This window comes from Zootermopsis nevadensis, unplaced genomic scaffold, assembly GCF_977971745.1.
Source record: "Zootermopsis nevadensis isolate Lab colony 2312 unplaced genomic scaffold, Znev_1.0 Znev_ptg000019l, whole genome shotgun sequence".
Taxonomy (NCBI): Eukaryota; Metazoa; Arthropoda; class Insecta; order Blattodea; family Termopsidae; genus Zootermopsis; species Zootermopsis nevadensis.
The window spans coordinates 7,307,345-7,321,033 of NW_028259151.1; the positions used below are offsets into that span (position 1 = coordinate 7,307,345).

Below are 13,689 nucleotides of genomic sequence, written 5' to 3' on the forward strand. Positions count from 1 at the left end.
ATTGAAATCTGTGAGAAGTTGTAGTTTTTGTGGTGGTAAGGCTGATTGTGTTTCTCTGACACGTTGGCACCCACGGATGTGTCCGCATGGTACCATGACCAATGTGAGCATGTTTGTTTTCTTCGTCCGTCAATTCGCATGTACCAACTTGAGAAGCACTGAACAGAGATGAGTAGAGTAAAACTTTCCTGGCGAGTAAATGATGACGTATTCTAATTTTGGTTATAATCTGTCAAAAACAACGGAACGTTGCATGAAAACGTACGTGAGCTTCTGAAGCATTTCGAGTGTAATTCCCTAAATATTTATCGAGACGAAAATTGTTTAGAGCAAACGTTATAGAGAAGAATGAAGCATACATTTCATGTGCAACAAGCTTTTCCCGTAAGTCTTAAAAAATCTTAGACAGAATTTTTCTCTTTTCAAGCCAGTCACGTTTATTTTGAATCAGTTATGAACACACGTTCCGCGTTCTGTGGTAATTTGCAATATGTAGGTGAACCATGCTTTCAAAGAACACACAGTTAATCCGTGGCGTACACGCATGTATAGTACATAATACACCACCGGTTGCCAGTGTTCACCAACCCCTCGAAACTAGTTAAAATATTCGTAATGTCATATACATGTTTTTAAACTGGTGGACTGGACGCAATCCTTTTAATGTCTTAAACTGAAACTGGAATTATTTCAAAGTCGGTATCGTGCAATTGCATCGTGAATGTTCGTACATGACTTTTTTCCAATGGAATGGCAGTTGTGTTATTTTGATGTTTGCTGGTGCAGTGTTGACTTTTGAAAGGGGACGATGGTTGATTTATCTGGTGGACCCGATGGACCAATTGAGCATGGGTTTAGCAATTCTGTGTTTGTAATTCCTGGTATAATTATACTTGGTCTATCAGGTAATGTGAATAAATCTTTAAACACGTGTAATTATTTCGTTACTACCATATGCCAAATTAACTGAATCTTGATTTACAGCTAAATATTTGGTTTGATGGGGTAAAACGCCTCATGAGTAATTATTTAAATATGTGTAGCCAAGATGGAAAGCGGTGTTTTAAAGTATGCTGCATTTGTACATAAATTTCTTAATGTTACTGTGGTTTAAGATATAAAATGGGGTGCAGTCTCCCTTCTGCTGACCATCACACATCCTTGTCACATCACATAGAGTCTTGATTATGTTGATATTATCACAGTTAATGAGATACAGTCTCTACTGATGTCACATAAAGAAAACACCTGATATTTTTGTCTCTGCATTCAACACTTGTGTAAACTTGATACATAATATTGCTGTTGTAATTTACTAGAAAAAACACCAGATATTTTCCACTCTTCATAACAACACTTGTACAAATGTAAGTATATGATGAAACTACAATAATTCATTTTTACAATTAGTATGACATGAGCACAAATTATTCTGCTATAGACTTTGGCTCTTCAACCCATATGTTATAATATTTTCAGTGATTTTGAGTATGGTTTGCCCAGCTGCTGTGACAGCACCAGAGAAATATGCTTTTCTTGTCTTTGTTCCATGAGTTATGTATAATAATTATGAATTTGGCATTTGTTCCTTCATCCCAATACTTGTAATTTTAAAAATGAGCGATGAAATGAGTTGTATGTTTGTCACACAATTGAACGTTACAGTGGAAAGTGAGTTTTGAACTTAAAAATTGTGTAGTGTGCTGTCCTTGTTTGTGACTACAACTGACAATCCTGTTCATGTTCTAAATTTGGAAACATTTTAAATGCTAGAGGTTTAGATAGAATTTTCCGTGGTGGTTAACTAAGCATTATACCATGTGTGTGTGTGTGTGTGTGTGTGTATGTGTATGTGTGAGTAAGTTGAGGTATAACTCCACACATCACACTGTTCTTATTTACCAACATGCCAGTTCCTGATATACAGCTTGTGATTGAATGGTTGTGTGTTATGCACACAACTGTATGAATTTTATTTTGTAGCACTTGTGCTTTGGAGATTATCCTGTTCATTAATTAAATAGGGCATTCAGATGAATGTCAGAAAACTAACTCTATTTAATTTTTATCTAAACTGCCAGTTCTTTTATCGCTCTATACATGTACATTTGCAACTGGTGCAGTGTTTTATTTGGCTGTTTTTGTACTTGGTTGAAGAAATCTATTTGAATGGTCTGTTGTCTAATACGTTTGTGGAAAATAGGTTTGCAGAATTTCTTATAGCACTCTGTTATATTGAATATTTTATGGAAATGTCATTTACATATTCTTCAGTGCAGAATGGAGGACCTTTGCCAAAGCATCATTTGTATTATAGTTGGCTTTTGTCATTTCTTTATTGTTTGTTTTGGGAAACTTTTTTTAAAAAATATGAGACTAGAAAGCAAGACATGTTTAAACATTGGTGGAGTGAACATAATGGCAGGCAGTTTCTGCATATCTTAACAATGTATTAAGTATGTTATATAGATTACAATTATTTCCTCCTTAAAATGGTGAGAAGTAAAATATGTTCAGAAAGAAATTATATAAGTAAATGCAGTTTGCACATACAGGCCTGCATCTAAATATTTGTTATACATCATTATTTTCTATGAATGTTATGGATCAAGTACATGTAACCCTTAGATTCGAAAAGAGGAATCCTGAAATATTTTATAAAATTGTTGAACCAAACTCAATTTTGGTTGACACTTTAATATGGGTTATTCAACATTTTTTATGTCAAATTAAATGTGTAAACATATAGAAACTGTGAAGTCTGATTGTAAGAGAACTTCATTAGTTATTATTCATATTTGTCTGCCATTTCAATATCTATACTTCATTTATTTAATGTTTCTATCTCCCTTTCATTTTGCATGTATGTATTTCTAGACTACAGTATCAGACATGATCAAATTATATAAAATTTTGCTTATAACATGAAAAATAAAATAAAAGTTAGGAGCTGCTGATTTGTTTGAGTTATTGTCAGAGAGTATTAAATTAATAATGCAAGTAATAAAAGTCTGTCAGCTGTTTCTCATGAATTGGAAAGGACTACATTTAGCCACTGGGAACAGGTGAACTAACACATATCAGTATTTGTTTTCTGTACCCTCTTCGCACTGCCATCCCCATTGCCTGTCATCTTCATGGGCACATCCAAGATTTAGTAGATCAGATAAATCCTTTAACCATGAGATGAAATATGTGAGCATCATGTCAACCCAGTAGAAATATGTTCTCCTCTCTTCATCAACAGATTGCTGGTTAGACATCTGTAGTTGAGTCTTAACAGGCTGGTTCTCTGCTTGTTTGAGTGCTGGGAGTCAGTGTATTATACTCAAGCAGGTAGTGTAGATGTGTGTTAGCATTGTTCAGATAACAAAGTGATTTATGTAATGAAGTTTGTTATATAAGAAACCTTTAGTATTGAGGATTGAGAATCATATACGTGTATTAGTAATTTTCTGTAAATGTTTAGACTGAATTGTGCAGTACATAGAATAATTATAAGTTCATAAATGGGTGGTACAAATATGGAAGTAACTAAGTGCTTTCTGCTGTAGCTGAGTTCAGTGAACAGTGCTACAACTCCCCATCAACCCCCCATTTACTTTGAAAAAAGCAGTACACTATATTTGTGATACTGTGGTAATATTAATGTTTTGGAGTATGAGTTTCAATGTGAAAAATTACTGTAGCATTGTTCTTTGCACAATTTTTTATCTGCCAGTCAGGTTTTTCCCATGAACTGAAACATATTTGATGTACTATTTTTTTAACTGCTTTATATTTACCTTATTATTGTTATATAAGTGAATTCATAACTTGTAAAAAAAATTATAGTAGTTACCATTTTAATGCAATTATTTTTGTTTGTATGTATTTTACACTTATATAATGCAGAATTGGCACTTTTTGTATTCTCAGCATTCTGTAATGAATGAACTGGCTTGTGCTGCTGTAGACAGGGTACTGCTTCAGAAGACTCAGAATTGTAAAATCACCAATATTACAGTTCTGTTTATTCCACAATGTTCAGTAATCATTTGTGATGAAAGTGGTTGAAATTGTGTCAAGAATTCACAAATTTCATTATCCATTTACATGATGTAATACACATTGACACATCTGAATATGCATAAAAACTTTCACAAATATTGTTTATAAATAACCTGTATGTTCAGGAACTTAAACTGACAGTGTAGCATGAGTTGTCAAACATCAAAAGAAATAAAATGAACTTCCTTGGTGTTGAAAAAATTGTTCCTGAATAGAAATAAAATATTTCTATTGTAGTTAAATTTGTTCAACTATTAACTGTAAACAAAACATTTTCTTTCCTAGGTAAAGTGACTTAAATCATTATATAATAAGAGTTGATTAGTCAGTACTCAATAGGTTGTTTCTGTTTTATTGATAACACTTCATGCATGATTTGAATCCCTTTGTTATCTGACATTTGATGTGATGTAAACCACCTGTGTATGGGAAATACTGTGGCATTTTCTTTCCTTGGCATTATGAAGAAATTTATTTTATTTATTCAGGAAATAATAAACACTTATGTTTAATTTCAAGTGGAATTTAAAATTTATAAATGTAGAAAGACAAAACTTTAGCTGGAAGTAACAAGAGTGATTGAAAAGTCACACAACCCATATTAAATTATTTATTGATGGTCACAGTTCAGTACAGTTTTATTGGATTTATAATCACATAATATTGCTGTGACTACAAGAACCCACACAGGTCACATCATGTTGTAACCTGCTCACTTATCTTTTGACAGTCAAAATTCAAGAATGTATTTTTTACAAGTGCAAAAAATGTTCATTGTTTTTAGAAGGGAAGATGGGTTTTTCCCAGTAGCAGTATAGGTCATGTATTTTGGGGGGTTTAGATCCATTGGCAATGCTGTACCTATCTCTTGTCATTTTTTTGTATTCACCTTTACCTACACACTCATCCACTTGTGCACATCTAAAATTAAAATAGTTTCCAATCTTGTGGTAAAAATATTAAGTATTTTGTAATGCATGAATATTAAATTGGTTCGAGGTGTTTATTGAATATAATTTATTGATACAGTTTCTCATAATGGGTGGTTTACTGCAGTAGTTGATCTCTGTGTCATCATGGCCGATATTGAGGAATCTGTGGAGGATGTTGATGACAGTCCCTTTAATAGTCAAGATTTTTTGGACTCTGATCCACCTCCAGAATTCCTGCTTGCCATGATGAAAAAATTGACAGGTCTAACTGATGTAGACCGAAAGGAGTTGATGCAAAAGTTACTTAAGCAAGAGTTTCTTAAGTTACAAGAGCCAGTAGGTTTGGTTCAGCAGCTTCTAAGTAACCAGTTATTTGTTCTTCTGACTTTCTTGTCGATCAGTACAACAGTTTTTGGTAAGAAATTTGTACAAGTTTCTAATATTAAAATGCCTATTCTTTGTAATTTTAAGTTTCTGATTGATACAAATTGTACTTCTTTCATTATAGTATTAATTCCCCAACCATATACTTGATCAGGATTCAGAAGTGTTAATAATGGGATGAGGATAACATTACTTTCTGATAGTCTGTGTTGTGATGTGCCTTTGTATTTCTTGTCTCTCAGGTCGTTGCAATTGCATATCTAATCTTCAAACGGCATCTCAAAGATTGTTGTTTCAAAGATCAAATAGAAATGTAACTGTAAATATGTTTGATAAATTTATCTCTTCAAAAGAACTGATTGGCAAAGTAGAATTTCAAGTGTTTTTTTTTTTTTTTTTTCCCCACATTATAGTCATGGTATTGCTTTAATTTTGTCTTCTTTAGTCTCAGTATTGAATTGGAGAATAATATCACATTATTTCAGTTACTGATACTGGGACACTTGCTACCAAGAGAACACGTCTTGATTAATGTGTTACTTATAAGATTAACAACATGGCTACTGAGGATGTACATGGTGTGACACTGGCAGATGGTGGAAAGTATAATGCTATGGGGAAAAAGTTTCTGGAATTATGGTCTGACCTTAAGGAACATTTGTCTCCAGAAGCTAAATCTCATTTCAAAGATATGATAAAACAGTACAAAGAACTTGGTGATTCTGAGAAGAAGGATTTTGAAGAAAATTTGAAACAGCAATTAAGTGGTCATGTTGCTTCTGCTGCAAGGAATCGTTTTTTATCAGACATAATGAATAGTTCACTTTTAGTGGTTTGTGCTGCTACTGTTCTTCTTCTTTTTGGTATGAATCTTGTGTTTACATGTCAAAGTTATTAATGTTTAATGCAGACCCAGACCATTTAGATTTCTTAAGTGTATTTTATGTTTTGAAACTGTATCGAATCACTTGATTGGTTGTGGCAGGACTGGAAAGAATGTTAGCAATCGGTTTAGCCAAAAAGTACAAAGTTCATCACCCTTGTGAATTCTCTTATTTAGTTTTGGGGCAGGAAATTATTTTGTATAGAATTTTGATTAAAATAAACTGATGTCAGTATTATGGACATAACTGGCTAATTTTTATGAAATTTCATGAACATAATGCCATTGAAAAACTTCCCATCTTCATACTGTGTAATTTCTGTCTCTCAATATCAAGCATGTAAATTTGTGAGCTTGGAACAACACTAGTACCATTAATTGTGCAGTTTTGAGTATTGTATCTACAAGTGTAGGTAGTTCTAAGTTTTAAAAATTATATAGTTCTTAAGGTAATTGTTTAGTGAAATGTAAAATAAGAACTGCACGTTCGTCTCATGCAGAGAATTAAAAAATGTAATATTACATTTTAACATCATGCCTTCAGCAGAGGTTGCTGTAAAAGTGACTTAATGGTCACAGCTGCTAGAATTATAACCTTGTAATGCTACAACTTAGAATCACTGTGATAACCAAATTTTATTGGACATTTTCAGTTTTAAGTCTACATAAATTGTTTCTATGAATCCTTTCCCCATTTTATTTAAAATACTAATATTGTCTTTCTCAGTATTTAAATTTGAAATATTTTACTACAGTAGGAGGAACTCAGGGATAAAAATGCTATTCTGCTTGCTTATGTGAAGTAATTACCTGTGGTTTTTAGCCACACATTCTTTATATGGAAGACCATGTAGCATGTTTTACAGCAGTGATTATAGTTTAACTTAATTTGGATGGACCTCACATTTGCAGGTATGATGCCATGTTAATATCAGTACCTGGAGTAGAATCACCCTGTGTGTATGTATAATTTGCACAGACATGTGCGCGCACATGCGCGCACACACACACACACTGAACATGTACATACATACATGGTGATTCAGTAACAGTTTGTCAAATTTAATGGATAAATTAATCAAGTGATTTTGGCAGCAGAAGTGATCCATTTCCGAAAGATTAAGGCATCTGTGGTAGTTGAAAGTAACGAAGACATACTGAAAATAGTTTTAATGAGAACTTAACAACTTCTTCAATGTGAAATGAAAGTAAAGTGTTATAATGAAACATGTTACATAAATTGTAAAGTGTCTTCCTGTGACTTGAATGCACATTTGAGCACTGTGTATTGCTGTACAGTTTATTGCATTATTCTGTTGAAGTGGTTGGCAAGACAATATTGGAATATTGGAGCGGCATGTAGTCTGACACAAAACAGTTTTTGTAGTGTACTTCATTATTAAATAATACTTTATTTTGGGTTTACATTGAGTTGTGAATTTTTACATTGAGGCTCCTTATTTCTGGTTGTTTTTGTTGCAACGTTGGTAGACTGTATCTGTGGAACTGTGGCTACTAAAGGGCTCACTATCCAGCCCTCAGGTGATACATGAGTGAATATGAAGCATCAGTGAAATGATATTGACAGGGGAAAAAATGTTAATGTCAAAATGTTATGATTTTATGATGATGAAAATCAACCTAGGATGAATGAAGTCCAAAGCAAACAAATTCGCAATACAGCACACTGTCATAAAACACATTTAGAGCAGCATTAATCTTTTGGTCTTTACTAATTGTCTAAAATTCATCCAATATTAAGACTGGCTCGGTGAGGGGCCAACAGAATATTGTTTTTTTCTTTGTTCTTGGTTACGTTATGATGGAAGAAGAATCTGCTTCCAAAACATTGTGGTTTTAATTAAAAACACATGTCTGTTGAATAAAGTTTAGTAGAATAATATTACACATTATGTTGCATCATCAGAGACTATTAAACTTAACTCATTTTTCTGGTTATTTTTGCAGTATTCTTTGGATACAAACTTTACAAGAGCTTGAAGGAGAAAGAACGTAAACGTGATGAGAAAAAGAAACTTCGTCAGCAAAAGAAGAAAAAGTAAATTTTATGATGTGTTGGAGGACAAGGAAAAGAAGTTTGGGGTTACACACAGACTGGCTTGCAGTTGTACAAAAATGCACAAGTGGCCAGAGCTTTTATGGTTGAAATCATAAATTCAGGTTACATATAAGAAGGAATGGATTCAGTGATTTGAATGTGAGCAATAAGAAATTTGCTAACCAAAATGGTCATTAATGTATTTCAATCATGATGTCTCATCAGTCTTGATACTGTATTCAGTCTTCTCATATTGTATTTTATTTCTGTTGTGTTCTTAATGTTAACACTACAAAATTTCAAATACCAGGGATGCATGTATTCTTACTAAAGACTGCAAGTTAAAGCTGTTGTAAAACTGTTTAATCATTGGATCCCTGGCCATCATGCACAGTTGGTTTAATTCCTTCTTGTTTTCTTGTTGGAGAAACTTTTAATAAATACCTTGTACTAAGAGTTAAAACTGCCAGTTTCATTTTTTATCTTGTAATTTTTTATTAGGTTATACGGTTTTAATTATTTGGTGGTGTTTTGTAAGGTGCTACTGAAATTGCATTTGTTACTAAATCACCGAATAAATTATCTTGTACTTAACTGTGTAAGACTGTAGAAGTATTTTTCAGTGACAAATTTTAATATTTCTTATTATAGTATTAATGCAAATGATCTTATTTTCTCACAAATAGTTTTAACACGTGTTTAAATATATACATATGTACTGTAACCAGAGAATTCAGCAATTGTAAGTACAGCTTGGAAAATAAGTATCAGTAGTTTGTTTCTGTGTCTTGCCACACAGGTTTGATTTGTATGTAACCTTGTTATGAAATAGTTGGTTTTCCTACTTGCCTGCTTGGAAAATAATTGTGACATTTAGTAAGAAAATACATGGCATTGATACAGGACATCAAATACTAACGAATGCACATTTTAATGTTATTTACTTACATCCACAGAAGAGCTTTTCTCCTTTTCATTTTTATTTTGATAGATCTAAATAATAGCTACTACATTCTCTCAGATTGTTTAAATGAACGTAATATTGTAAAAGGACTAAGAGTTCAGTACTTCATATAACATTGTTCAGATTTGAAATTTTAATGATATCCATATGTGATCAGGTAAAGAAGCGCCATGTTTTTCAAAGCGCTATGGAAGCACAGCCTTTTTAACATTGTTGTTATTGCTGTTCCAAACTCATGTCGATAATTTATAATTATTATAATGGTGTATTGACTCTGCAGTCTCGGTTCCATGTTAATGTTAACATTTCAAATTTTAAAAATTAATGCAGGTATAAATGATTTATTATTCAAACCTTTAATTTAGTTTTAATAAACATCTGTAATTTCAACTTTCTCTCAGTAGTAGGTGATGCTGTCTAAAACTCACGTGACTGGAATGTCCTTTGTTGCTACAGATTAACCATTTTTTATTAAAAGGCAGAAAGTTATTATCCTTCTGAGGCCAGGTTCATTATACGTATTATGGGTTTCAAAATAGCGTCAAGGTAAAGTAATTTTTCTATGGAAATCTTAATAAAAATGTAGTGTGGAGTACATTTCCCATTTGCCATGATCTAGAAATTTTTTTTGAATATAACGTTCAGTCTACAGAGGAAAATTAAGGTGGAAACATTCCAGTAATTATGAACCATTTGAACTAATGACTTGTGAAGTGTAAAATCTTCATTGCTGGGTTCAAATATTATTTTATAATAACAATTAATATTGAAAGTTATTTATACATGATCTCATTGCAGTGATATTGGAAGTCAGTAATATATGTATTCTTATCAAATCCAATCTGGTATAAAATAAGCAGTTTATATCGAGAAAGTTTTTGTAGGTTAAAATAATTTATAACTGCTACACATTATAGTCTGCCCCTAGAGATTATTTATTGCATCTTTGCATGTTGCCAATATGAGCAACATTCCATTTTTCAGTTGTTGATCGTAGTTTTGTTTTTATAGATCTTCAGTGATTGCGACCATGTCATTCTTAATGTTCTTTTAAATAAGTAATTTTGTTCGTGCACTTGTAACTACCTCATATTCACTTAGATATTCTGAGAGTAAGTGGGGAATTTTATGCTGGAGCTCAGAGCTGTGACAGCAAAACAACATGTTTCTTGTTTTCTGAAACATCATGAAAGATAAGACATTCATGTATATAATGAATAGAAATTATTATCAAAACCAGGTGTGTGAAAAGGGAGGAGCATTTGACAAAAAAGGACCTGTATACACATTGACATAAGACAGCACATATTATGCCAAACATTAGTTGTGAACTCATCTTTTGCTTGAAACATTTGGATTAGGGCACCATCATTTTCTCTCATGTTAAGAAGAATGTTCTGCAGTTTGTGGACAAAAAACTCAAAATTATTGATTAGATATTGGTAATTTGAACTATATAAACTTGTTTGAGGTGAATATCTTCCAAATTAACAATTTTTATTAACTAATAAATGAATTTTTGGCAGTGGTATGTTGGCATTGGTAAAATAAAAATATTGAGGAAAATATTTGAATTACATGACAAACTAACAAACAAACATTGGTTGGTGATATTTGCAATATCAGATGCAGTAGTATAATAATTCATTTGTTGGTCCACATTGTAAACTGTAGACACTGATTTTATTGTGGGATATTCAGTTTTTTTAACGGAAACCATATAGAGGGTGGAAATTTGGTATACTTCCATTTGTGAATAGCAGTGCATTAGGTGAGCATGTTTTTAAGATGATAATGCTAGACACTAGCAATTATCAGATGAAAAGTTGGCTCCATGGAGCAGAGTCTTTTTTAAGAAGCGAAAGTCACTCAGGTAATTAATAAATTTCCCATCTGTTACAGAACCTGAAGGTTCAATACATTGTTCAAAAGACTGCCACTGATCCCTACTAATAAATACAGAAATAAACAAGAATAAATTCACTTTTTATCATACTGAAATATTTGATATAAAACCCAGTATTAGGGCTGTTAGCTGAACTTCAACTCATGGATTTAACAGTTTAGCATTATGCTATTGCAGTACATGGCCATCTGAATCATGTGTAAGCCACAAAACACAGACATTTGAGGTAAGACAAAATTAAATTAAAACATGTAATCAGTCTGAACACTTCTCATAGTTTGTTTGGTGATACTGTGTGTGGTAACTACAGAGTTCTTGATAAATGAAATGAGAGTTGGTAGAATGATACAAATTTTAAGTTGGGAAGAATGGGAAAGAGGTAAAGTACTATTGTGGCATTACCAGGAGAGATGCAAGAACAAATCAATATCCCAGCTGAGATTCGAACTTTTCACAGCAAGTTATATTTGTTGCCATCCTGGTGATTTTTTATCTTGTCTAAAATTGTTTTCTTATTAAACATGAAAGGATTTAATGAGTTCTCAATCACTACCACAATAAATTCTGTGTGCAGTAGTTTCTAGCTCTACAAGTTTTAGAGGTAGCTGGCATACCATAAGTTATATATTTTTCTGTCAGATTATCTGAAAGTATTGTGTCCGGTGATTTAGTAGTTGGTGTAAATTAGTTTCTCTTCAACAAGTTTCAACAAAATCGTTAATGTTTGGATAAATGTTATGTTGGACGTAATATAATTTAAAAAGAAAGATAAATTGAAAGAGTGCTTTCATTCTCAAGACATCTTCAGAAAAATTACAAGTTTTAAAATATTTTCAAGAATATATTATCTGGAAATGAAGGGAATTTTTGCTTTGGGTCTGAGGAGCTCTCCTTTAGTAATACCAACAGTTATCACAAAATTTTTGTAGGTGAGGCAGTCTGTTTATGGTCACTGTAGCATTGCAACATGTTATGTCATTTTATGTAAGTGTTTAAATTGTGTTTTTACATAGTCGCATAACTGGAATCTTGATATACAGTTGTTCAGCAGTATATTTATAGTGAAGCGTGTTACTTTCTGTAAGATGTTTTGAGATGGTTAGGCCCTGTGACAGTTAACTTCTGTTAGTATAAATTTGGCAAAGTTACAGTCACTTTTGTAGTGTATATGTATTCTAGATTTTTGCGAGGGTTTAACATTTGTTGATAGCCATATTTGTTTAGTTGTCTGTAGTTTAATTTGAGATGTAACACTAAATATTGGTAGTGTGTTTATATATGATACACTAAAATTGTCATTGTTTTAAAATTATTATTTTATTATAAAAGTATGTGTAGCTTTAATTGTCTCTTTTGTAATAAATTTTCAGAACTTACAACTCTGTTATTCCAGCCTGTTACAGGATACAGTGGGATCATATTTGTACATTCTTCATTGGAACATTGTTCCTCCATTCTTGTTAGAACAAAATACATTTTTGTTAGGTGATTTTTCCTGTCACTGAAAGCTTTACTTGTAGGCCATGTGGGATTTCTACAATTTTACTGTTGTGTTATTCATGTGTTAAACTTTGGCATAAAAATTGTATTTAATTTTTGATTGTGATGTGGGTAGCAAAGCCAAAAGTAAATACTGAAATATTAAATCATGTTTATAGTGTTCAGTTCCACACATAAAAATATATTATTATTCAGTAGTGGTTTAATTTACTTTTTTGTGAACTGAAAGCTACTGCAGCTGGCAGGACCCTGGCATTAATGAAATGTGTACTGCTGCTTTTCATGTAGTTGATAGATATGTTTGTGTTCAATCAAAATACAAGTTTCCCTAATGTTATTTTACAAGTTAATGTCCTTTATATAAAATATTAAGAGATGATGTTTCTTCACTTCTTACAGCTGCAGCATAAAAATAATTACGTGGTGCCAATGAATTATTATTCTCTTATTACTTCTAATTGCTGTCATGTTGTAAAAACTTCACTGGTGATAGATACTTTGTGTGAAGCAATGAAAGTACATTTTGAAACAAAATAAGTGTTTTTTAGCTTTTATTTTTTATTTCTTAATTTGAAATTTCGGGAATCAATTTATTGACATGTTTGAAGTGACCTTGTATTTGTTAGGGTAACCAAGTTGAAGGATACAGAACATAGACAGGTGTAGTTGTTATGTGGAACGAACATCAGAAAATATTTCAGAATGTGAATAATTGAAGTCTGTCAAACTAATATTGTAGAAAACAGTTCCAAGATGTAGAATGGGGCTGTGAAAGGGTGGTGCAATAAATGTTCCTTATGTTTAGTTACATTCTACATATTCTTCAAAATGTGAACCTTCACCTTAAGATGCACAGAAGCCAACTTCCTGACTGTGTCATCCCTCTCTGCGTCCCAAGCATCATGGAAACTTGTTTTTTTCTCTTAGGGTAGGGTCAGATAAGTGTTTATTTACTATCAATTCATGGGCGTGAAAACGATGGACAGTGTGAAGGTAAGTGATAGAGGGCAC

General features: G+C 32.3%; 1 protein-coding gene across 4 annotated transcripts; it reads left to right on the forward strand.

Moving 5' to 3' along the window:
• The first annotated feature begins 420 nt into the window (after positions 1-420).
• LOC110837133 (uncharacterized) lies at positions 421-13,486 on the forward strand. 4 transcript variants are annotated; one of them, XM_087351603.1, is made up of 3 exons: positions 2,919-3,336; positions 5,080-5,397; positions 8,218-13,486. In XM_087351603.1, the coding sequence occupies exons 2-3, from the start codon at positions 5,127-5,129 to the stop codon at positions 8,310-8,312; spliced, it is 366 nt and encodes a 121-aa protein (XP_087207729.1). In that variant the 5' UTR covers positions 2,919-3,336; positions 5,080-5,126; the 3' UTR covers positions 8,313-13,486. The 4 variants fall into 4 exon arrangements, with proteins under 4 accessions (XP_087207731.1, XP_087207729.1, XP_087207730.1 ...); XM_087351604.1 differs by having other exon boundaries at positions 3,238-3,336; positions 5,107-5,397; XM_087351605.1 differs by lacking the exons at positions 2,919-3,336; positions 5,080-5,397 and adding an exon at positions 421-905.
• The last annotated feature ends 203 nt before the right edge of the window (positions 13,487-13,689 follow it).